The sequence below is a fragment of the Falco naumanni genome, chromosome 4, assembly GCF_017639655.2.
Source record: "Falco naumanni isolate bFalNau1 chromosome 4, bFalNau1.pat, whole genome shotgun sequence".
NCBI lineage: Eukaryota > Metazoa > Chordata > Aves > Falconiformes > Falconidae > Falco > Falco naumanni.
In genome coordinates this window covers 16061636-16088005 of record NC_054057.1, presented here as the reverse complement: position 1 = coordinate 16088005, position 26370 = coordinate 16061636, and the positions used below count along the sequence as shown (strand labels likewise).

General features: G+C 42.7%; 2 protein-coding genes across 11 annotated transcripts in view; one reads left to right on the top strand and one right to left on the bottom strand.

The window, feature by feature from the left end:
- Positions 1-1145, bottom strand: part of KIF15 (kinesin family member 15) — a 39572-nt gene extending 38427 nt beyond the window's left edge. Inside the window, exon 1 of one of the 2 annotated variants that reach the window (XM_040589724.1) lies at positions 1027-1145. In XM_040589724.1, the coding sequence (XP_040445658.1) occupies positions 1027-1045 (19 nt within the window). In that variant the 5' untranslated portion in view covers positions 1046-1145. The remainder of the gene's footprint in view (positions 1-1026) is intronic. The other variant, XM_040589723.1, reaches the window with a different exon arrangement.
- A 198-nt stretch (positions 1146-1343) lies between these two features.
- Positions 1344-26370, top strand: part of KIAA1143 (KIAA1143 ortholog) — a 67832-nt gene continuing 42805 nt past the window's right edge. For 3 of the 9 annotated variants that reach the window (XM_040590222.1, XM_040590224.1, XM_040590223.1), the window contains exons 1-3: positions 1348-1498; positions 3376-3535; positions 11130-11212. In XM_040590222.1, the coding sequence (XP_040446156.1) occupies positions 1391-1498; positions 3376-3535; positions 11130-11212 (351 nt within the window). In that variant the 5' untranslated portion in view covers positions 1348-1390. Of the gene's footprint in view, positions 1499-3375; positions 3536-11129; positions 12656-17582; positions 20320-20502; positions 21189-21307; positions 21455-26370 lie in introns of those variants that run through there. The other 6 variants (XM_040590219.1, XM_040590221.1, XM_040590225.1 and 3 more) reach the window with 6 other exon arrangements.

Genomic DNA, 26370 nt, shown 5'->3' with positions numbered 1-26370 from the left:
AGCACTTAGTAATGCATAAAACTCTCCTATATGTATGAGCATCGTTTTGCACAGCTTCACATTTCAAGGAGATGGCACATACTACCCCACAGGTAGATACTGCAACTTATTTTTTACTTAAGGGTGAATGTGACGTGAAATTATTTCACATAAGTTAGTAAAAATAATAACTAATGTAATCAAATTTTAAAAGTAAAATGACAGTGAAAGATTATTTACCAAAATATTCCAATAATAAATACCTTATAAAGTCTCTAAAAGCGCACAGGTTTCATCATAGGAGTACCTCTTTTAGGCCATAAAGATGTGCACAGGTACTAACTTCATTTACATTCACACTACACGAATACCCTGCTGCTGCTATGCAGCCCTACCTGCTTTGATTCACACAATAACATCTGAGAAATGTGCTAGCTCCTAATTCAGTCTTTAAATGCACAACGGTATCAAAACGACCCGGGACAAGAAAAGCTGCACATTTTACAGCTGAAATCAGACCGATAGGTACTTGCACAGCCTGTACCTTGGGAAGTGACAGACTCCCGGCTAACCATCCTTTAGCTCCCATTTTAAAGGGCTGTTAACTCGCAAAAGACGACAGTTACAACCACCACAGCTAGTTAAAGTTCGATAAAATTACGGAAGACGAACTGATAAAGGCGGGACGGCTGAGAGCAAGAGGCTTTTGTAAAGCCCTGCCGCTCGGGAGGGCTGCTCACGCCTGCCAGCCGCGAGAAGCCCCTGGGGATACCGGGGCCAGGGGTGCCGCCGGGAGCGGGGCGGGGGGGCGCGCTCCCTGCCCCAGCCCCGTCGGGGGGCAGCCGGCTGCCCTGCGCGGCCTCCAGCACCGCAGCCCCAGGGCACCGGCCCGCAGCGAGCCCGCACACCGTTAGCTCTCGCCCCGTGGCGATGCCCACCGGAGGCGGCCCGCCCCGCAGGGCAGAGCCTCCTCACCGAGCTGCCCCGGCCCCCACCAGCTTCCTGCACAGCAGGAAAACGCCCCACGGCCACGCCGGCCCTCCTCACCTCTAATACCGGGGGCCATGGCGCTCGCCAGCCCCAGCACCTCTCCACCCACTGCCTCCCAAAATGGCGGAATGTTTGAATTTAGCGCGAAGAGCCACGGACAACGTCACACGTCACACCCCCCAACGCCAGCACGGGCGCGGCCATTTCACTCCACATCCGCCCTTCCCCGCTCCGCCTTCTCTCCCGCCATTGGCTGCAAGTGCCTCGGCCCCCGCACGTGACGGCGGAGCTGTGAAGCCGCGGAGGCCGCCCTTGTTCTGTCCCACCGCGGCCGCCGTCCTCTGCCGCCCACTCGGCCCGGAAGCGGGCGGGGAGGCTGGCGGGGGCGGGGCGGGGCGCGGCCGGGGCGCGGGCAGCGGCCATGAGCAAACGGAACCAGGTCTCCTACGTGCGGCCGGCCGAGCCCGCCTTTCTCAGCCGCTTCAAGCGGCAGGTCGGGTATCGGGAGGGGCCCACGGTGGAAACCAAGGTAACGGCCTGGCCCCGCGCTCGGGCAGTGCAGCCCTCCCCGCCCCGGGCCGCCTTCGGCCCCCTGCCCGTGGGCTCCAGCCCCGGCCTTGCTGCCTGCGCCTGCGGCCGGGCTTCCCGGGGTGGGAAGGGGCAGCGCCCGCTTCAAGGGGCCTCTAGTGCCACGGTGCACCCCCTCAGGCCTAAAGCAAGGGCGGTGGGGAAGCAGCGCTGCAGGGCTTTGTCCCCGTAGGGTGGCGGGGGGACAGTAGTTACCGCTTAAAATTAACTGAAACTATGTTTGTAACTTGTTTTTGCTTCGGTGTTGGGCATTCAAAACAACAAATTGGAGTGCGCCTCCCCATTGCTGCTTGTGATAATTGCAGCCGCAGTGACCGTGGTGCCCGGCTGCTCTGTCAGCTCCCGAGCGGTCTGGGGAGGCAGCAGGGAAAGAGCAGTGATGTCCCAGGCCTACAAAGCCCAGGCAGGAGAAAGAAAAGTGTTTAATAGTAAACAAAAATGTATTGGAAGGGAGTTACACGTAATCTTGGTATAGGTGAGCAGACAGGTGCTCACGTGTGGTGGCTAGGAAGGCAGGACAGGGGCAGTAGGCTTTGAACCAGCTTGTGAAAAGGCAGCCTTTTTTTGGGGGAGGGTACTGGTTTTTTATGTTTACAGTGTGCTTTTGCATGTGTTTCCTGCTAGCCATGGATTTACAAGATGCCTTAAGAAAGAGGCCTGTCATTACTGTAATACATCCAAAGTCCTTGTTTCTTTTTGATGACGGAGGAGGTTTAAATTTGCACTGTAGTTGTACTTGCACAAATGTTTGGATGATCCTACCGTGACCTGCACGCAGCTGAAAAACAACCTGGCAAAAGTCCCCCACCAGTGGCTCATTGTTATGGCCTTGTTTTGAATCATGCCACTGTGGGTATACAAGTTATTTGTGAAAATACCTTTGATCACAAAAAATCAGTGTATTGTCTTTCACCACTTGCTCCATTTGCCTTTTTTTTGGATTTTTTTTTTTGTTTGGGTTTTTTTTTAAGGTTAAATTCTAGTATATTGTGGATCTTAAGCTGAAGAGGCCATTATCACCTAATCTCTCCAGACTGGTCAGTAAAGTAATAGTTACAAGGATTTGTTAAAAAAAGAAAATTCTGATGAGCTAGAATTTATGATAAAATTATGCCATTAGTGAAGTTAGTACAAACTTTCCCAAAGAAAGAAGATTGCATTTTGTCTATATCTTGGTAAATTCAATGGATTATGGTAATACTACCTATACTTTTCTGATGAAGTTTTCAGTTCCTTTAATACTGCCAAACGCTATGTTGTTGGACTGAAGTTCCCATGTCAGAAAGTTTGATTTTCATAAAATTGCATAAAATTTCACCCCAACTGATTTTTCTGACTCGGAGCACAAATTTGAGAGAGTGGAAACAGGGACACTCTTGTGTCGGTAATGCTTACAGTGATTTGCTTGGGCAGCTGTAATAACAAAGCCACCATGGACTCCCTTTCTCTTTGCACTGTTTTGAGTACAGCATAGAAGGATCAAATCTGGAGCCACGTATTTAAGATTTTCTTAGTGTTGCATGGCGTACAGTGTTGTACAGTAACGATAAAGAACAAAAGGAATTACTTCCTTATCTTGAAGTTCCTGCTCTTTTGGTCTCTAATTGAAAGAGCCCATACTGTGTTTTTTTCCTAGGGGATGCTGTCTTAGCAATAGAATTGGAGTGTCATTTGGACAAAGTGTGTTGGGAGGGCCTGGCACTTACAGGTGTCTGCTCGCTAACCTCATGGCAAAAGTGAAACCCAAAGAAGTAGCCCACCCTTGGCAGCTGTGATTTGGTGTGATGATCACAATTTCTTTTATTTCTCCCTCTCTAGAGAGAGCAGCTTCCAGTTGCAGATGATGATAGTGAGAATGGCAGTGACAATGAAGATGAGCAGCCTCAAGTGGTGACACTGAAAAAAGGGGACTTGACTGCTGAAGAAGCAATGAAAATTAAACAGCAAATCAAAGAGGCCTTAAAGTCAAATGAATCAGGTGAATTTCAAACTCCTAATTTCTTGCTTTGTATAGCCAAAGGGAGCTTGGTATTTGCTGGTTTCTACTGTTAATGTTACCTTCGATTAATTGTTTTGGATTTTTCAGCTAAATAATTTGCACTCGTGATTCCTAATCTGAAGTTGTTGAGTACATATCCAAGCTGCCTGGCTTTTTATAGTGTTGCAGTTCTGGGCTTCTTAATGGTGCATCACCGTACCTCCAAATACCACCTTTTTTTGTTTGTTTTTTTTGTTATGGTCTTTCATTGGCCTGGTACACAATCTTTTGACATCACCTATGATAATTTTTGAACTCATTAATTAGTTCAGCCAAATTTGATGCAGAGTGCATGCCTTAAAGGTAATTGTATGAGTTCATGAAAGAGAGTGTCCAGGCAGAAGGAGGAAACTCAGATTAGTGCTTCAGTGAAAAGAATGGCAGGTGTGTAAGCTCAGTAATGTGTTCACTTAAATTGATTTATCCATGTTATTACTTGCTTAAAATCATCCCCAGTATGTAATGTCACTTGCAAATATATTATGCAAAACTAAATTGATTAGCTGAAGATAATAGATGATACAATAGTGCCAACAAACAGCAAGGTGTAGAAAAAAATACTTCTTTGCTACAAAGAATTAGAAAGCGTTACTTAAATTATTTAACAGACTTCTCAAGAATGGAAGGATGGAAGTGGTATGGGAGAGGTTGCTGCAGTTAGACAATAAAGATGTGAAACTATAGCTGATGAATACAGTTATGTTAAGAATTTCTGTCAGTATTCATCATTCAGATATGGTTGATGCAAGGGCTTTGGGAGTCCAAAAACTTCCATCTTCACAAATAGCGTGATGAAATGTAGCTTTATTTTTATGTTTTCCTGACAGAAGACAACAGATTAAAGGTAGTTATTACTGTCTCTAGTGGAAGTGTCATGAGAAGAATATAGAATTGGAACCTCACAGGTATCAAATGTAAAGGTGATTCATAAAAGCTGTGGACCTTTTCCTTGGTTAGCCATTGTGGCTACTTACAAAGGCTGTAAATTGAGTTTAGAGCAGATTGAGGTACTAGCACATGGCTATCAATACGACATCCTTAGCTTCTGTCTTCTTCTGCCATTTGGATTTGAAAATTTAGGTTTGTGCTGTCCCTGTGTAAAAGTATGTGTTAAAAATTAAATGGCAGACATGGTATAAATGAAGAAATAAAATAATAGTTGTGGGAGAAGATACATTGAGAATCTTATAATTTTGAAGAGTGGATTGATGAAAAATTCTTAATTTTTATAATGTAGGTTAGCTTTAAGCTGAGTAAAACTAAATCTGATTTGTTTCTACAGATAGGTAGGTGTAACCTATGTATATGTCTGGTGTAACCAGGTAGTGGGTTGAGCATTGTTTATATAATTTGAACTCCTCTGAGAAAATGTGTTCAGCTTCCAGCTTACTTCCTGCTCTCTTGTTACTGAAATGTAATTCCTTGCTTGGTGTTGCAGTTTGTAAAGCAGTCACATAATTTCTTTTAAAAGTGGGATCACCCTCCTGGTGTTGGGAGAAATTTCAACCTATTGGAAAGAAATGGCATGATTCTTTCTGAGAATTGGTTTCCTTTTCATATAAGCAACCTGAATTTTGAATGATCACAGTAGGAGGAAAAAATATTTTGTAAGTCTGGGCAAAAAGAAGTAGTTGTCCAGGAGAATCTATTGAGGTGGAGTCAATGCTGTGAAAAAAGTCCAAAAGAGCTACCAAGTTGAATACACAGTATGAAATGGGAGCGTATTTTAATAGAGTAACTGAACTTTGGTGGAAAAAGATATTCCTAAGACGTAATTGTATGTAGTGAGGACGGTGGGATTGAGTTCCTGTAGGACTTTGGCACCTCTGCTTATTACCCCTTCAGTAATAATTTGGATTTGGAGGAAAAAATCCACAGTAATAGTTAGCAGGAGTGTTGAATCATTGGGCTTTAGGGGCTGTTGCCCTCTATTCTACATTATTGTGTTACTCTGCCTTTACTTTCAGCATTAGGTCTTGGCCTTTTTTTTTTCTTTTTTTTTTTTTTTTTTGTTTATAGGAATGAACAGGATTAAGTGCTCTGTTGCTCTGCTGTGGACGGGACACTGAAATTATCAGTGAAGGTGTGGGTGATGCTACAGCCTGCTGAAGGCTTTTTGTCTTTGACCATCTTTGCACTGTCAGTCTGATGTTTAGATTTAAATTCAAATTTCTAGTCAGAGGCAGGTATTTAGACAGCTGTTTACTTCCAGCTTGATAAAGAGAGTTTTAACTAGCGTGTTTCTTTCTTTTTTTTGGATAATTGTCAGTTCTGAAAATGGGAAGTATAAAGAAAGTTTGATGCTGCATGGTTTGATTAAATTTCTTGTTACTTTGATTTTTATCCCAGAGTTGAAAGTGAAATTAATTTAATGGGTACTAGACCATAACACATAGCCCAAATCAGATCATTAGTGAAATGACGTGAAGCTGAAAAGGTAGCAGGGAAGTAAATTTTCTAGTTGATAATCTTCCTTTCCACCATGCATCAGTGCTGCTGCACTTTGATAGATCATAAGTAATGTGCTACTAATCTGTTGTGAATAGAAACTGTTAGTTTTTCAAAACGTGGGAAGTACTCAGTTTGGAGGTTCTGCCCTCTCCTCTTTTATATCTGTAGTGATGGTCTTAATTTGAAAGTCCTTGTCCTCAGGCTTTGGTTTGGGATGTTATTCTAGGATTTTCCATATCTCATTTGCATCCTTTCTCCTTCATTTTCTTCTACAACCAGTTTGACACGGCTACACTTTTTTTTTTTGAGGCACCAGCAGTTCCTGTGACTTGCATTTTCTTTTACAGATGAGTAACACTTTTGCATTGATTTGGCAAAAATAAGCTGATTAATGTCCTACCTGCGTTAGTTGCTTCTTAAGGCAGAACAAAATTTAGTGAAGCTTGTACGCTGGCTTTTGCCAGTATAGTTGCAGGGAACTTTTTTATTTAGGACTGAACCTTTCCTACATGGGAAAACACCTTCCATATTGAAATACTTCTCTCCATGGAAAAAGCTTAGAAGCTTTTTTTTTTAAAAAAAGTAATTTGTTTATCAACAGTCGTATTACTTAGTAGTTTTATGCAGCATTTTATAAATTGTTACTGTTGGTTTGGAGACAAAGAAAAATGGTCTTACGAGAAATCAAATTTGCACAAAAGAAAAGATGGCAATTACTGCAAGATACTTTATCCCAGCATTCATTATAATCTATGGAATTGATTTTTCTACGGCTTTTCTAGTTCAGCTGGCCTCTGGGACACTCTGATACATGCAGATGACCAATTTGGCAGAAGGTGTCCTTAGTCATTTGAAGTCTTTTAATATTGTCCTTGTCTCATTCAATATGCTGGGGCTGGGGAGCACAAGAGACAGGAGAGGCAAGGAGAATACGGTCTGTGCTGTCTTGGCTATTGGACCTTTTCCTTAGCTTAAGCAGCTGTTTTATGAGATATGTATCACAAAGTTCATGCTGCTTTTCATCATGTGAACAGCAGGAATCTAAATCAAAGCTAATTTTACAGTATTTAAGTAACAAAAAATTTCTCAAGTGTCCTCATAAATGATTGAGACTGAATATTTGAGCAAGACTTTTATCTTTGTGATACCAGTGTGCAGAATTCCTGTAGTGAATGCTTCCAAAGACATGCATAGAAATGGGTGGCCAGAAAATACTAGAAGTAACATCTGAAACGGCTGACCTGAACTTCTAACCTTAGAAACCACCAAGTAATTTGCCAGGTTATCATAAATTTTTTCCAGCCTGTATCATCAAATACACGTATATCTTGAAATACTGTTTGTGCTGCTCCTGTTGTTCCTGCCAGTTTAGTGTCATTTTGTGTTTCCTGTTGTTGCCTCATTGATCCATGTGGACAAGAAAATGTTGGAAAATGGTACTGCTGACTACATAAATGACTACTAAATAAAAAATTAGGTAAACTGAAGAGCAGTGTTTCTTTCTCATACCCTCATTTCTACTTCTCTTGTAATGTATAACTTGCAATTAAAAGAGAAGAAAAAAAAATCTGAATTTGTGGCTTCATAAATTGATGTCACTTGTGAAGTGAGTTTTCAGCTCATTGTCTGATTGTGCCCCTCTTACTCAACCAGTGTAAAGGTTTGTGGTCCAGTTAGAAGCAGCAATGACTAAGAACAGCCTGAATTTGAATGGCTAGTGAGTTTTTTGACTCTTATCAGAAGTGGATTGTATTATTTCTCCTGTAAAACTTCTATGTTGGTTGTATTTTGCTTTGTGTGTTTCAGTGTGTTTATCAGAAATCCTGCTTTCCATACTGTGTAATACTGATACAGTCTTTTATCAGGGCTCTGTTTTAAAAACTACCGACACTGCAATTGTTTCTTCAGTCTCTTCTTAGCATTGCTTAATACAAGTCAGTTTTTGGAGATCATCAATACAAACAAAAAAGACAACTGACACATAAGAGTCTGGGAAAATGAGCAAGGATGAAGTTTTTTTACCAGCTGGAAAAGACAATCTTAACAAATTTCTTGAACGGCTACATCAAATTCTTTCAAAAAGTGTAGTCTGTCTCCCTCTTTCCACAAGTTGCTAAGGTAAGGCTAGGCTTACTGTGTTTCCTCATCTGCTTCATTCTTGTCAAGCACTGCCAACACATCGTAGCTCTCTGAACTTGGCCTAGGCTTCCTGCTGAATGTCCTTGAGCATATAATGCAGGTTTGAGAGTGTTTAACCAGGCCAAGAGCTGAAGTCTTTCCCTTTGATACAGAATGATCTGCAAATAGTATTGAGGCCCTGGAAGTCAGAGCTAAGCTTGCTGCCATTTGGTGGAGTTTTTGAGCTTTGCTCTGTTTGTGCACTTTTCTTATTAGGCATTTAAATACATATTCCAATGATACGTATAAGTTTCTCTATCTGGTAGACAAAATGCAGTTATTTTGTGCAGTTCACAATGTGTGTAGCTGGAGACTTGGGAGTAAAATTGAAATTTCTGACTTCCATTTATATGATTTATTTTGTGGATATGCTTTCATCACATTTTTAGTGGTTTTGTTTTTCAGTTTATCATTCTAGGAAAATGTAGTAATTGCTCTTTTAAAGAGTGCCCAGTGACAATTTTTTTGATGTTTCTCATGCTTGTGCAGTAGCTGGTTGTCCTATTTTCACAGCTATACTGGTACTATGTACAGTCTGTATGCAGCCTGCCTGCCCTGATTTCAGCTAGGGTAGAGTTAATTTTTTTCCTAGCAGCTGGTGCAGTGCTGTGTTTTGGATTTAGGATGAGAATAATGTTGGTAACACACTGATGTTTTTGTTGTTGCTGAGCAGTGCTTATACTAAGTCAAGGACTTTCCAGTTTCTCAGGCCCTGCCAGCGAAAAGGCTGGAGGGGCACAAGAAGCTGGGAGGGGACGCAGCCAGGACAGCCGACCTGAAGTAGCCATAGGGGTACTCGTTACTCTGTGATGTCATGTTCAGTATATAAACTGGGGCGAAAGCTGGCCAGGGGCTGCTGCTCGGGAACTGGCTAGGCATCGGTTGGTGAGTGGCGAGCAAATGCACTGTGCATCACCTGTTTTGTGCATTCAAATTCTATTATTATTGTTATCATCATCATCATCATCATTATTTTCTTCCTTTTCTTTCCCATTAAACTGTCTTTATCTCAACCCGTGGGTTTTCCCACTTGTACTCTTCCAATTCTCTCCCCCAGCCCGCTGGGGAGGGGAATGAGCGAGCAGCTGTGTGGGGCTTAATTGCCAGCTGGGGTTAAACCACAGCGCTGGCTCAAGTACATGCACAGCTGGGTCTGTTCACGAGTGAAATTTTTCTTGTAGATGCTTTTTTCCCCCCAGAATTTGGCTTATATTGTGCCTCAGATCTTGTTTAAGTTAGAAGAGCTGGATTTTCAAATAAACATTGTAGTTAAGCAACAATTAGGAAGGGGAATTATTTGATATTAAACTTCCAAGTCAAAAAATGGAGGCCCGTCTTCTGAGAAAAATGATACATAGTGCACTTTGATTGGTTGGGTGTGACATGTTTTCAGAAATAATCACTTTTCCCTCCCAGAATTTATGGTAGACACTTTCTAAACTGCTGTATCACATGTACAGCATCTAAACACCCAAGCTTTCCGTGCAGAACTCAAAATGGATCCATTGAGAAGTACGCTTTTCATATCTACAATTTATTATTGCTGGTAGTTCCTTGTAACTGTAATGCTTTTCTAATGCACCACTGCTGAAATATTGCCCTGAAACCTGGGACATTTTCTTCCAACGAAACTACCATTTTCTCCATGGTAGCATTGTCTCATAAACCAGTGCAGAAGTGTGCGTTCTACAGAAGTCATTGACGGAATTGGTGCTTAGTTTTTTAAGCTAGGTTTCTTCTTAAAAAGGGTCTCTGAAACTTGAGGAATTCTAAGTGAAGTTTCCTAATGAAGTTGATGTCTTCATTTGTACCACACAACCCTTAAGACACCAGGTTTAATAGTGGTATTGTTTGAAGTATGCACTGAAGAGTATTTCAGCCAGGGCTGTGTATGATAGCGATGAAGTGTTAGTCTTCTGCTATAATGTTTGTATCTAGAGGAATGAATTTGTGCTAAAGACAAAAGATATTTATTGGTTATAATTAAATAGCAAATAGTCTTGTCAAACACATACTTACTGTTAGGAAATTTCTGTTGAATAATGAATTTAATGAAAGTACTTTAGGAAAATATCTTGCACAGAACCTATGGCTCTTTAACATCCTGTCACATATACATTACAAAAATTGCCAACTGCTGCAGATGAGCCTTTGTGTCTGATTCATGACTTTACAGTTACAGTTTTTTTTCTAGAAATATTGCCCTGATGCTGTTACTTGTGCAGTAGCTTTCCTCCTCTGCCTAATAATCCTATAAGGGTCTTCTCTTGTTTTTAAAATTATTTGCTTTAGTACATACAGAGGAGCAGAATTAGTCAGTTGGAATAGTTTGGTGATTTTACAGATAAAAAGAAACCCTAAAAATTTCATTCTATGTGATGACAAAAGGCAGGTTTATGACCATGTGATCTTTTTAGCTGTCTCAGCAGGAGAGGGTATATAAGAAGAAAAAGAAAAGCTTTGTCTTGCATATGTGCCATTTTGTTCTTTAAAAGCAACACCATAATCGTGACATAAGTGCATTTGTTGTCATGGACTTTACAAATAGTGCAGTGGAATTAGAGGATCCTGTGAAGTTGTCTTCTCCATATTGATATATGGATGCAGCTGGATTGTGTGGAAAAAAGCTCTACTGCTTAGTCTCTTCTGGTTAGTGGGAACCCATTTCTAATGGAACTGCAGAACTATCTTCCAGGGCTGGTTGCCTTGGGGCAGATATGTGTGCATGAAGGACATTCATTGATACAGACTTTGTGGCCATAAAAATACATTTTCATGATTGTGGTATTCTATCAGAGGTCTTGCTGGTCTTTGCTCTGGGGAAAAAGAAAAAACAATAGTGAAGGTCTGTAGAATGTGTGAACACGTGCAGATGAGTTCTGATTTTACTCTCTTTGTGTTATAGATGGTGAACCAGAACCTGTGGATGGAAAAATTATGTTCAGGAAACCAGCCAAACGTTCATCAGAGAAGTTTTTGGACTTCAATGTAAGTTCAAGTAAGAAGATGAAAGAGGCAAAGAAAACTAAGAGAGAAGCAGCTACTCAGAGTACAGCTAAGCAAATAAAAAATAGCAGTCTTCTCTCATTTGATGATGAGGAAAATGATGATTAGGAGTTGTAATTTTTTTTTTAATATATTTTAATTACTCTTCTAGGGATCTGAGTAAGATTGAAGGTTTTCCTAGAAAATGAAGCATGATATCTGAGTCTTCTCTTACTTTGTTATAGTCCAACAAGAGAAACATAATATAAAACTAGCAAGAGCTAAGTCTTTGCAGTTTAGATGGAACTGTACAAACAGTATGTCATGTCTTTATTTTAAAAGAGAATTTAACCATGTATGTAAAAGCTATTTGAGGTCACAAATGAGTAGCAAAATATACGTGTACATGTCCATTCTATATAAATTTTCAATCAATACATTTTAAAATGTCCTCCATTACAAAAAATGTATTTCCTCTCTATATACTGGCCTTAGTTGACAGTTGTGTGTTTTTTACTTGTTACTGTTGGCTTGACATTCAGAAGAGAGAAACCCGATTGCTGTGAAATACAGTTTGAAGTTTTCTGTCTCATAGCTTAACAGAAGTTTGCACAACTTTTGCATATGTGGTTTGGCAGATGGGCTCTGCAAAGAGCTATTGCAGTAAGCGAGCCTGCAGTTGCTAAAATCACGTAGTCTTAATCCTGTCTTTGGTGAACGCAGTCTAAGAAGCATCAAATTCATTTGAATTGATTGTGCTAGGAAGATATTAAAATTTTGGTTGTAGTTGATGCAAAAGTAAGATGTCTAAATCCTTGGAGATTGTGCACTTTGTTTATCACACTGATGGGCTCAGTGGTTTGGTGGTGGGTTGGTTTTCTTTAAAGTACATTTGTTCCACTTGGCTACCTATGTGTTCATAATTATTTGGGATCTCAAACAGCTTATTTTTAAAAAATGCATTTCATTTTTAAGCAGTGGAAAAGCATTATTTTGGTTTTCTTCAAGTAGGAAATTGTAAACAGGAAATTTAAGTTAAGAAACGTTATAGTTGTGGTACAAAGTTTTAAATTTTTTCAGTTGCCTATGTACAGTACACTGGAAGTGACCATTTTTGTACCATTTATGTAACAGGATGTGCTGGAATTGAAAATAACACTGAGAGCTGGTGGGAGTGGGGAGAGCAAGGTGATGGAAATGGGACTAGTGACTTTTAAATTATTTGGAATTATGGTGTATTCTTTAACCATACATAAGAAAGACCTGAGACTGCTACAGGATTACAGGGTATGAGGCAATGAAACCAGTTCTTCTGCTGTGTGACAGGACATGCAAAATTATTTGGGCTGTAAAGCTTCATTGAGGAGCAAATTTGAAGTTGCTGTGTGAAACAGCTGGTTTTAGTTTGTTAATCTGGTATTAAGCAATAAATGATGTTTTATTTAAGTTGTCCAAAGATATTTTAATGAAAATTTCAGTACATAAAATGGGATTTTTTTGATCACCTGATAATGAAGCCGCTTGTGACTGCTACCTGTCTCTTGTCTGTACCAAGTTCCTGCAGCATGGGATCATAGGCAAGTTTGCATAGTGTTTCACAGTAATTGTGTGAGTGTGTGTTACCCTGATTTTGAAAATGAATAGGTCTGTTGTCCTTTCAGAAAATTTAAACCAGACCTATAAATGGATATTAAAGTCTTGTAGCACTGGTCTGATACTAGAACTGCCAGAGATGTGCAGTGTGACAACCTGATTATTCCCATGAGGATGTTACATTTGTAAATGCATGATTTGCCTGTATTCTGCATATATAAAAAAGAAAATGTAGGAAGAAGAAATACAGAATCAAATGCTGCCAGGGAGTAATCTTTCCATTTATTTTGTATACTGAAAACTTGTTTCAATTCATTAAAAAAAACTTATATATACACTTGTGAGAGATCTTGCAGCATTATGGTATACTGAAGAAATATTTGGGCATATTTCAACAACTGAGTAAATGCTCTGACCTGCTGAGACTCATCTGAAAGAATGGATTAACAATTGACTGCTTAAACTTTTCTGGTTCTCTTAGTCAGCATAAAAATATACTTGCTTTACATTTTTCTTGCACAGCCCGAAAGCTTCTTCACTTTAGCTGAGGCAGTTTAGGAGACATGGCTATCAAGAGATAAATGCTTGCCAAGGATCAGAGGGATTTGGATTTACCTTAAAATTAGAGAGGGCCTCCCAAATATGCAGCTTATTTGGCATGTTCAAAATAAGATTGAGGTCTTGTCTGAATCTGTTTAGTAGCTGCATTTAAACAAAAAATACTATTTCTAGTGAAAGACTTGGGAGAGTGAAGTCCAGTTAACAGAGGGTTACCTCAGAATACTGGGTGCAGTACTTTTGCTTAATCATGCTCCTTGCCCTACAACTTTATGACAAATGTCTGGAATGCAAATAAATTAGTTGGGTTTATTTGGAATATAATGAAAGGTATGTTGTTCTTCAGGCAGCACAGCAGGGGAAAGAAAGGTGGATACGGAAACCCAGTTTCTTTCCTTTGTTCCGACTGTGATTTGTAGTGTTCTGACCAGGAGGAGACCTTTGTATGCATTGCATTTCACTCCCAGTTCACCTAAGAATAACTAATTGGATATATTTCTTAAGAGGTGTGAGTGATGCACAAAAGCATTTTAGTCAAGTAGTCATTTGAAAATTCAGTGTTCTTAATGTGACACACCAGGAAAATCACACACGCCATCAACTCACCGTGAAACCTGTGACTCAAGAGAACAATTACTTGTTCATTTAGGAAAGAAATGTGAAACTGTCTTAAGCAATCGCCTGCCTGAAGCAGTGAGCCATGGAAAAATAATAACTGCAAGAACTTTATAATAAAGGGGAAGCTAAAGTTAGTACATGGAACATGGGACTAGGACTGGAATGGACAACTCTCCTGGCTTTTTCTTTCTCTCTTCCCTGCCCCCACCCCCAGTTCTTTTCCTCTCCTGTTGTGGGGGCTGTATATATGTGTGGGGGGGGGGTTTGTGGAGCTTGCTCAGCTAAGCATGAGAGAAACTCTGTGGAGAAGCAAGGTGAAAGTAACAGAGGCTTGTTACCTACTATGGGAATCTTGTACAGTTTTTATGAAAATCTTTGCAATTTCTCAGTTCATTAAGACTCCAAAACATTTATCAATGATGGTGTTAGCACATGTTCTTAGCTGAACAGTAAGCCGAAACAAACCTGGTGAACTGTAGTAGAATTGCAGCAGTGGATGCTTATCGTGGAGGCTTTTTACATTGCAAAGGTGCTTGATTGTCATCAGGAAAGGTGAGATGTTCTGTCACCTTTCTTTTAGAAGAAATAGGATCTTTCCCTAAATGATAGGAACAAAGGTGAATTGTCAAGATTGCTTCATTATGAGATAGAAATTGCAAAGACAAGGGACAGAATGGACAAGAAAATGCATGTGTGGGTAGATGCCCCAGGAATTTCCTACCCTTGGTTGTATTTCTAGCCTGTCTGGTAGAGTTAATTTCTTTTCTTAAATAAAAACAAATTTGTTGTATTGCAAATGTTCATTTAATTAGCCTAAACAGGAAGGGATGATTCAGAATTCTATTCTGATAGTTTTTGTGTCCGGCACTTTCCAGGAAATATCATTTGGAGGATCAAAGGCTGCATTTTGCAGACACTGAGCACAAGAAGCCTGTATTTAGCTGTTTTAATTACACATTTTTTAAGTTTCATCACAGGACTTTATGTCTTCTTTTACTGTGCTTCAGTATATAATCCTGTTAAGAAGCACAGATTTATAATGAAACAGGAAGTAGCAGTGTCGTCGTTTCAGCTGATTGTTTTCCTTGTGCTGTAGTGTATTAACTAAGTAATGCTTCACTTGGCTGTGTAGAGCCAATTGCATTCTCAAGGACGTCAGGCATGCCTGAAGATGAGTCATTACCTTTGGTACATCACAAAAAGTATGATATGCAGTCTCAGCAAGTGTTTGTCCAGTGAAGTTGGTCAATAACCTATAGCACTCTGTCCTGGCAAGATGCCATAAATCAATCCTTTGTGCATTCGGCAGACAGAAAGGCTGGTGTATCAGCTTTCTTCAGTATCTTCCCTTTATTCCCATTGCTAGAGCAAGGTGTTCATCTGCAAAGAGGTTTTTTGTGTTGTATACCTCCCCTTCTGCCCCACTGCCCTGAGAGTATTCCAGACGCAGCAGTTGCAAGGGTAGCTATTAAAACCAGGAGAGAGACACCACAGGGTTTTTTTACGTGAGTGACTGCAGCCTCCTATAGACTTTGTCAAGATTTTGAGAACCTATACAATCTCAGAGTCAGCCCCTGCAAAGTAATTTCCTCCTGGGGAAAATGGATGGGAACGGTCAGGAAAATTACACAAGACAATTTTACAGTGTTTACCCCGCTATCACTTCTTATTTGTTGTTGGAGGTAAAGCAACAGCTGGCAAAAGCAGTTTTTCTTCTATCAGGAGATGTAAAGCGGCTTTGGTGCCATTCCAGTCCATATGGCAAAGGATTCCTTTTCCTTGACTCCCATGGCAGTCCTCAGTGCAATGCCTGATTAGTTAAGGCCATGGGCAAGAGGGAACTACCTTGTAATAGGCAGAAGTTATTAGAAGAAGGTGTTGTCAAGCCTCTGTGGGGTAACGGTGATCACTGCGCACTTCTAGTTTTGATGTCATGAAAGAGTTGTTCCCTTAGGGACAACACAGTAACAACGAACTTTAAAAGGGCAGATTATAAAACTATGAGGAAAATGGTTAACAGCAGGCTGAAGGGCAAAGAGAAATACTTAAAAACCATAGAGATCTGCCTGGAGGCTATTTAAGAACGTTGTATTAGAGGCACAGATGGTTTGTATACCTCTGAGCAAAAACATAGCGTATGAGGAAGAATGAAACTCACAGGGTTACGTGGGAGAAAAGCGTGAGTATAGAAAGGTTGAAAACATCCTTTAAAGATGACGACTGTCTGAATGACAGACTAGGAAATGCTATCAGGAGAGTGGAAAAAGCTGGAAAGTGTCAGTGCTAAGGAAAAGACTATAGCAGCTGCTGACTTTGGATCCTCAGGATGAAACACTAAAAGAAGTTGTTCTAATAATGTCCTGAGCGCTTTGCCTTTGAAAACTTGGCTAGTCCAAATGAGACTTTACCAGAAAAACAAGCATGCTTTTAAATCAGAGTTAGCTAGCACAAGCCAAAATCTCAATAAAGCCAAAGCATCTGCAGATTTAATATGTGACTAGGCCAAATTTAAGAGTAAAGGAGCCCCTTCAAATGTAGTTTCTTTGTATTAAGACATTGATTTCACCTTGTGTTAGATTCGGTGCCAAAAATGATGGTTTCAATCTTTGCCAAAGAAGGTAGAGATAAAAAAAATAAAATCAAACATTCCTAAAACCTCTTAATTTTAGTAAAAGCAAAACCACCTACATTTGTTCCAGTACAGCTTTGGGCTGAGAGGAAGACTTATCTGAGAAGGATGTAGTGAGGTTTGCAGAGCTTTTTTACACCAATGTGTAATTGGACAGATGTGGAATTTTGTTGTCATGTACCTGAGAACAGGAACACACTGATTAGAAATAAAAGGGGAAGATCTCAACTATCACAGATCTGATGATGTGTAAGTGTCCTTTTGAAATCAGTGAAAGTTATTTTCTATTTTAAAACCAAGGAAAGGCAGAGGAAGGTTGGAACAACTATTTTGGCAATAAAAACTTGATGCATACAGTCTCAGTGGGACTAGAGCCCTGGCATCAAGGCTGTTTTATTCTGCCCTGTTAAATTGAAACAAACAATTCAGCTGCCTGAGTCTCTTCTCCTGTGACATGCCAACCATCTCGAGAGAAGAGATTAAGCATTGTTCTGATCAGTGCTGCAGCAGCAGCAGCAGTTCTATAATTTAAGAGCTGTATAAAATCTATGGAGCACTGAGAAAAGCTTAAATCAATTTTATGATTTTCATAAATTATTGCAGGCAGACTATGTTTGTGTAGAAAGCCAGTGACATTTGAGCTGTCTATCCAATGGACAAGAACATTCAGAATAGGGATTTTCAAAGGCATCTGTGGGAATTATGTGTTTGAGTTTGATGGGAGTTAGAAGACTTGTTTCTTTGAGCTACTTAGTATTCCACCATTAAGTTTTAATCCTGCCAAAGTGTTTTAAATACTTGGTAAAACTCAAAATTAGTGGGGGGTCAAATACAGAGCAATTTTAAAGTTTCAGTTAAATGCTTAATGTGCTTATAAACTAGTGGGTGGGTAACTTGTAATTCTATTTCAGGTGAAAAAGTACTTGAAGAGTTAAACATTTTCTTACCATAGTGTATTTTCGGCATGTTGTTTAGGCCCCATTACTGTGAGGAACCTTGTTGTGTGTCTGCTTGAGGCTGTACCTGCAAATTACTCCAGCTGCTACAGAGAAGGATCTGCCTGTAGAGCAGAAAGAGAAACAATACCTGGTGCCTCATAGCACGTTTCAAGATTATATATTAAGACAAATACAATTCCATACATTACAGATATGACTAGAGATTGAACTTGCCTTTCAGACAACTAACCAAGGTGGAGCTGATAAGATACGGTTCCCATTTCATCCTAATTTGGGTGTTATTGGTGATTGAAGGAGCCTTCCGCTCACTGGGCATTATGCCCATCAGGATACAGATAGGTTGGAGAGTTTTAATCTTGTCAGGATGCCTCTGAGCTACAATATTCGGTGTTTAATTTTCTGTATTTTAAACTGCTCCAACTCTAAAACGAAATCATTGTGTTTCAGATTATTGCAGACTGCATATGCTAAATGTGGTACTAATGGGAAGAACCGTTGCTGAATTCATGTGTACTGGATGGGCAGCTTGGGCTGGGTTATTTTCTGATGTTGCTCCGTTGCTCTCAGTGAAATGACGTCAGTAGGTACATGAGCTCCTTACTAAACCTGAACAAAGCAGTCCGAGGCAAATAGGTTTAAATTCAAAGAAGTCAAGCATTGAGCACTCCAGGATCTTGCCACTGAATTCCTATAGCCGGCAATATACAAAAATGATGGGAGGGACTGACTCAATGGTCATTATTCTGCAGGAAGGGATCTGTGACTGCTGTGAATTAAAAAGCGAACACAGGCCATGGTGTGGAGGAAAGCTAATGCAGTTTTGGCTCTATAAATGATGTGTCATGGAGAAGAAATGTGAAGTAATCTTACCCTACTTACTGTCTGCTTCAGACCTTAGCTGGAGTAATGTGTCTACTTTTGTGCACTATACTTCAAAAAAGAAAGATGTAGACCAATTGGAAAGTCCAACAGAAAGTAGTGGTATTGATCAGAAGTCTAGAAAACGTGACCTGTGAGGACAGATTGAAAGAAGTGGGTTTATACATCTAGAGAAAGGAGATGCAGGCGAGGGAATAAGAATGTGATACCAGTCTTCAGATATGTAAAGCTTGCTGCAAAGAGGAAAGTAATAAATTGTTCTCTGTGTCCACTGGGAATACAAAAAGAACTAATGGATTTAAATTGCAGCAAAGGAGATTTAAGGAACACATTAGGACAGGCTTTCTAGCTGTAACAGTAGTGAAGTACTGAAACAGATTGCCCGGGGAGGTTGTGGGATCTTCATTGCCAGACATTTTTAAGAACAGGTTAGACAAACATCTGTCAGGAATGATTTGGGTATAATTGATCCTGCCTTAGGGCAGAGGGCTGGACTAGATGACCTCGCAAGATCCCTTCCAGCCCTGTTTTCTGTGGTTCTCTCATTAGGAAGGCTGAGTGATATTCCTAGGACCTTACCATTCCTTTTAAAAGGAAAAACATGCTATAGCAGTGCCAAGAGTCAGATTTAAACTGACAATATCTGGGAAAATTTAAAGCTTAAGGTTGATATCCCACCCTTAATTATTAACACTTGAATGCATTTAGTACAGTTGGACTTGTTCACGGGCTAAATACCTGGAGGTTACGCAACTGTGAGTCTTTTATGACCAGACTGTGATCTTTTTAACAGCCTGGGATTCTGTTTCTTCTAATGTGTATTAATCTCACATATTGCAACTTCCATTTTGTCATTTGAGTGAGTAGCTGGCAGTGGTCTTTAGCATCTAACATAGTCCACGTGGGGTCACTCTCGCATGCCATCACACATTTGGCCATGTGCTGCACTTCCAGTCACTTACTCCAAAGCTCGTTCCTCCACTCCAATTTATCATGATGCTGGTGCTCAGCTTCATTATGTGGCAGCGTTTAAATCACTAATACCGCTGTTAATGTGCTTTGTACCCTCCTCCCCATTCTCAGACACTGGATATTCCTCCTGCTGCTTTCTGCTCACATGTTCTTTTATTCCTGTTGATAAATTCCGTTTTCATCTGTCTTTTGCTGCTTTCCCTTCAATATGTGCTTGTGTTGCAAACTGTGGTTCAGCAGTTTAGCAACTGGATTGCATCCAAATATTACCAAATGCCACATCTTTTAATATCAGGCAGAGCAGCTTGAATTTTCTTCCTTGGAGCACTGTAAGACACGCTGGCATGTTTTCTGTGCAAATGCCCCAAAAAAGTAGTTTTAACAAAAGATGGGGGTGTGTGAAGCAAGCTGAAATGTCTGCATTCCCAGAATTTTTTTTTTTCCCTGATTTCAGGTTTTAGTTCATGACCCAGCTGCTGATTTATGTAACTCAGTGGAACTATGCCAGTTTTGAGCAGCCAGGAATTTGGCACTGTCACTTTTGTGACTGGTAGTACCTTGGTGTTCAGCAGCGTGACCCCTTATGTTTTTCTCCCCAAATGCCATGCCTGCCCATTGATGATCACAGTATTGCCAAGGCCTCAGGTTCTAAAAAAAATGATGTGCAACCGTTAAGTGGGGTTATAATAGATATACATTCGCAGACGTGTGTGTGTATATATATGTATGTATGTATTATATATTCAATTTTAGTTTGAATTTGGCCCTTCAGCAGTTACGGCTTTTTGAGCTTTTCTCTACAGCTACATGGAGAATGGAAACTAAAGTAAAAAATAAAAACAAAAACAGAATAAAGCTGGGCTTTTCACATAATTGCATAATGCTTCCAGAAGCTGATACTTGAAAAAATTCAACATATACCATGAAATCTGGAAACATTATGGCTGGATATTTGGCCGTTAAATTGTTTTACAGCATTTAGCAGAGGGAAGGATGCTATCAGTTGTTTTTCAAAATGGTGAACGGCTCATCAGGATGCTGCAAGACACCTTTTGTTCTATGTATCCGCTATTCCCTTGTAACAGGCTGACCATATTCACAGAAGCTGTGGGTACTGCATGTGGTTTGCCATAGAGGACTTCCCTTGATCACTGTGGGCTTTGGATCAGTCGAGTAGCTTTTGCCATGTTTGCTCATCTATTTCACTCAAGATTTGTCCTTCACATGTTTTGGAGAGAGAGAGAGAGAGAGACAAACAACGCAGATACTCTGGTGCGTCCAGATCACAGCTACCTTCCTTGTCTTTGCTGCGTGTTCTTTGTGTGTATTTCCCAGCTTCTGCTGTGGTTGTGTATGTGGGGGATAAAGTGCGTCTCCAGGTCAGTGCTCCAGATGCACTGTGCACCTGTGTGACCCCTAAGTTTCAACTTAAGATACATTGGCTCAGCACAGGTTTTTGTCTGAGGGCAGATTTCCCCCATGTCACCTGTTTCTACTTTGTGCTTTGCCTTGCTCAGAACACTCGACTTCTCTCCCCCATGGGTAGTCTGTGGCAAGGGATCACATGACCTTGAAATGCAATTTCATTTTGCCTACTGGTTAATGCTGAGATTTAGAGGAAGGTAAACCTTGTTATCCAGACACTGCAATGGGGATAATTTTCTGCTCTTGTCACGTTTCCTGCATAAGGCTGCTTCTTAATGTCTTGTTTTCCCATATTGGCAGTTCGCCATATACCACAGCATGAGGAGAATAAACCTTTTTCCTACCATTTTTGTGTCTAACTTGCCTATTTACATATGGTGGTCATTTTTTTGGATTGCTAGTCCCCCAGTGCATTTTCCTTGTACCTCTTGGGCCATTTGCCATTGAGTACTTCTTACCTCCTAGAACCCCGGCACTGAGGCTAACATGTCACCCAGCAAATCCTCCTGCAGGGAAGGAAGGGGCCTGTTCACTGCACCTCCCGAGCAGAACCAGCGTGAGCATTTGCCATGTGAGACTGTTTCTCACATTCAGTGAGGTAAGGTGTTTGCATCTTATCGCATCTCTGCCAACCTCCTGTGTTGCCCTCTTTTGCCCTCAGCTTTGGGTTGTCACGGGCAGAGGCCAAAAGTGCCTGTGAATGGCACTCCACCATTCCTGCAGCTCCTCTGCACCTCTGAGGAGTTCAGAGAGTCCATGGTGGCAGCAACAGCAGCTGGATTTGGGTTTTGAGTGAGTTAAGAGGCTTTTATGTGTGATGCTAACTTTCTTACGGCACCTTTCACTACCTCAGAGCCTGTGTGGGATCTAATAAGCAAGTGCTTTTATCTCAGGTGTTGGCTTTTGTATATCACATGCACAAATATATAACCATGGATCTCATTGAGCTGTGTGGTTTAGAAAGCCAGTTCCTGGGTGATGGGTTTGAAGGGACAACACTCCTGTATTATGAGTTTATACAGCACCTACCCCAGAGGAGCCCTAATCTGTGCTACAGACTCTGGGGTGCTACTTTAGTACAAAAAATAATAGTAATTTGTAAATGAATCGGGGAGATTTAAAAATCAGTTTTCTTCAGTAAACAGCAATTATTGAAATGGTTGGTTATCGCTGAGGACTGGGCGTGTAAAATGCTTAAAGATACAGAATTGGTTTCTATAAACATTTAATTCTTTTATCAATAATTCTTATAAGCAGGCTTCTTTCTACACTCTCCCTTTTGCAAAAACTCTCCCCTCTGTTATATACTGAGCTTATTTGCCTCCTGGATAGCTGCAGATTTGTTGGTATACAAATTAATTTTGTTATTGACTAGAATGAACATTTGGAGAATAAGAATGCCATTGCTATTCATACCTAAAGGTAATCAATACAGGAACAGAGGAATAAATGTTTTCTAACTGAGTAAGCATCCTCTCTAGCCTTATTTCCTTCTCCTGAAACCCACAGGACTGTAGCCTAGCTGCCGTACATGTGAACAGAGCGGTGAGAGGCAACAGCATTTAGATCTTGTAACCAAAGAAGGATCACGAGAGAAACTTCTCTCCTGGTCTTGGCTCTTGCCATGCTGCAGCTCAGCAGTCACTCACTCAACCAACCCATACCTACTCTTTGACTTGCAGTGGCAATAATTATTTGTCCATCATCAATTTATTACCTGAGAAACAGTGAAGAAATCAATCCCTATGTGAAGCAGTTTGGCATCTGCTTGGGCACGGCAGACAGCAGTCTGCGCCTGCAGTGTTTGAGCGAGAAGATGCGAGGGGATATTACAACAGTGTGACTTGCGTCCACCTGGGATCTGGCCGTGAAATTAGTATTATTAGCTCATTTAAATTAGAAATTAGTGTTCTTAGAAATACTAAATTAGAAATTAGTATTATTATTCGTCAAAAGCGAAGGAAAGGGGAAAGAATAGCAAAAAGTGGTGGGGTTTGCTCTGTTCTTGGCCTGTTCTGCTGGCCAGTACCAGCTACTCCAGACCGACTGCTGGTGCCGTTTGTGGTGGTTCCAGGAGATTTGCGCTCGCGTGTAGCCAGGTTCGGCCTTAATGTACGCCTGAAACCAGTCGGGGGCTAACAGAACGGCAGAGCTAAATTTTGCAGAGCTTCAACCAGCTGGGCCTTTGACAGGGTTTGCCGGGGAAGCGCCGAGTGCGAGGGCGGCGCTGCCGGTGCCCGTCCGCCTCAGGCCGCGCCCCGCCGTGCCGAAGCGATCAGGGGGCTCGCTGGGGCCTCGTCCCCTCGGCTCTGTCGGCGGAGCGGCCCCCGCGCTTGCCGGCTGCTCCAGCCAGCCCGCTTCCACCCACCGAGCCGCTCTCCCGGCCCAGGTCGCTGCCGGGGCGCCGCGGGCCGTGCGGCTGCAGCGCGGCGGCGGGCCGGCAGGTGGCGGCCGCGCCTCAGGCAGCGGCGCGGCGCGGCGCGGGGGCGGGGCGGGGAGGGCGGTGCGGCGGGCCCTGCCCGCGGTCCCGGGGGCGAGCGCCGGCCCTGCCGTTGCGCACGGGCCCCGCCGCCTGGCGCTGGAGGAGCGCGGCTGGGCGCGGAGCGGAGCGGAGCCTGCGCCCCGCCGCCCTCCCCGCCCGCCCTTTCATCGCGGCAGGGGGCCCGGCCGGGCGGCAGCGCCGTTTGCCTTGGGGCTGTCAGCAGAGGAGCTGGGTGGGCAGAGATGGGGTTTGGGTTGGTTGGGGTTTGTTACTGTTATTGTTTTCCTTATTCCCCCCCCCGCCTTCCCTTTTTTCCTCCTTCCCTTCTCCCTCTCCTGCGTACCTAGCGTAGCACCTGCTGCTGGGGTTTAGATTTCTTGCGGGGTGAGCGAGGGACAGAGCAGTGCGAGGGCCAGGCGCGGAGCCGGCCGGCGGTGCGAGCTGTGCTTGCTGGGCAGCCGGCGGGGGGGGGCGGCCCCGCGGGCACCTGCCGCTCCCCGGTGGCCGCCGGACCCTCCCGCTGGCCGCGGGTCCCCCTCTGTGCCCCCCGCAGCCGTGTTGGCTCCTGCCGTGCGCCGTGCCACCGCGGGCCGGCTGGACGGCGGGCCCGGGGGCCCTGCGGAGTGTCGGGGCCTCGCAGGGAGGGTGGGGATGGGGATGGGGGCAGGGGTGAGGCACACCGGGGCTTGCGTGCTGCTCTGGCCGTGAGCCGCCACAACCCAGGGCTAGTGGCCTAGCGGCTGGGCAATTGGCTGGGAACGGGTGGGAGACTGACTGCAAGGTGTATGGGGGACTGCTTGCGGGGCACCCCAAAAAACCACCAAAAATAGGGCTTAGCAAGACAGCCTTAAAATTAAATGAAGAGTAAACATAGTGGGAAAGATTCCCCTTTACGCTGTGGGGTACTGGTTATGGGCTGTGCCTTGCAATCACTATACACAGAGGTGGAAGTTCAGTTATGTGAGAAGTCTCGGCTGGGTTCAGTGGCAGCCTCCGTAACAGCCCCCCGGGTGCGGGGGAGGCAGAGCCCAATTCCGTGTGCGGCTGTTGAAACTTCAGCGTCATCAGTGTCTGAATCTTGCGATTTCTCTGTGATGTGGTTGGCTCTATTTGCAGCGCCTGACCTGCCATCTATTCACATTATTTATCACTTATCCCCCAGCGCAGAAGTGCCCAGAACTTTATTAAGCAAAACAAACTAGGAGTTTAATATTTAAGCTGAAGTGCAATCTGTAATGCAAAAGGAGAGGCCCTAGTAAGGTGCAATTTCTAATATGTCATATGGTGCAGAAGAGTTCAGTTCAATTAACTAATATTTGTGGAACTGCAGAGTAAATCGTCCAACTACTGGGTGTTTGATACAGGGCTATTTAATCATTAGACCTTGTATACTTACACTAAACCTGTATGCATAGGCAATGTCTTAGAAAGGCACTGTGTGCTGGACACATAAAAGTCATTCTGGAGGTGAGTTAGGTTTTCTGATATCTCTGAATCTGACCTGCTACGGGAATAGGATCCACGCACACATCAGATGATGGAACTTGCACAAGATGATATGGAACAGGAGCTCATTTAAATGTATCTGCCATTTGGTGGCTGCCTGACTACTCACAGCTGCTCCCGAGTGCCAGTCTCCTCCTTTTTGAAATGAGGATGGTAAGACAGCTGGCCTTTTAAAAACATGATGAAACCTGCTGATGAGCATGCATTTTCACATCCCGTTTTCTCTTTGTTTTGTAATTGCATTTTTAAATAGAAGTGGGCAACAACTGAGATTTTGAGCTAAACCCTTGGGGTTGTGGACTTAGGTGGGAAGCTGGTCCTGTGTCCACAAGGTCCACCTTTCTTTCTTAAAATACCAGTTCCGTAACCCTGAATGGTTTTTGGAGATCTCTGTAGACTTAACTGTATAAAACCAGGGGGTGAACAAGCCATTTTGCTTCTCTAGCAAATACACACATCTCTATTATTAAACATGAACATCTGAAGTCAAGCATCAAAATTCTTATTTGGCATCTGAATATCTATTCTCTGTACTCTCACCTTTTTTTAGGTTGTAGCTTTTTAGCTTTCTTAGGCAGAGACCAGTCCTTTCTCCATGACAACTTCCAACTTCTCAGCAGGGTACAACAGTGCAGGGTGTGAGGAAGGTAAAGCAGACCATCTCACCTGCACTGGGGTTCATTTGCTGCAGCAGAGCAATTTCTTTAAGCACCATCTCTCTTGAGGTTTTTTTGAGGCATTGAAGCACAGATTCCCCAGCCCCATAGTTGGCTGCTATGGTCCTGCTGATGTGGTTCTGCAAAGACAACAGTGAGACACATACCAAAGAGCGGGGAGGAGGGGGGGAGAAACATGATCTTGTCCTTAAACACCTTTATTCCATCCCACCTTCAATTCCCTGCGCTGGGAAGTGTCATTTCTGTAACAGGCTGGCTGCCTTCATCTGGGAGGGAGGGAGACAGCAGTAAGCCAGACACCAAAGCAGCAGAGCCATCACTGCTCATTATTACTCAAGAAGAATAGATCCAGTGGGAAGAGCTATGCTGTTGCCACTGAAGCTGTGCAGGCCAGGGATGATGCCATGGCCACGGCACTGGGATCTCGCTTAAAGCTCTCCTTTGCCATCCTGGGGGACTGCTCACCTTGCTGGCAACCTCCAGTTGGACGTCTCTATAGCCCCGGTGACGACAGGGGACTCCTAAGTGCAAATTATTACAAATACATGGGTATAAATACATATTAAGAATTACAGAAAGTAATGCTACTGACAATTAAATTGGCAACCCCATCTGCGGTGCAGCTGACCAGGGTTAGTTTCACTTCATTTCGGCAGCTGTGTCCACACTGTCTTGTGGTGAAACTTAAGTTCCCCTTTGCCGGTCAGGCAGGCAGCGAGCCTGTGAGTGTAACTCTTTGAAGCCAGGCCTCTTTACGTGGCTAAGCACATCCAACATGCTCCGGTGCCACCAGACACACATGGGGAGCCCGGCCACGAGCTATCTGTGGGGGCAGCGGAGCTCACTGTAACTGAAGCCACTCC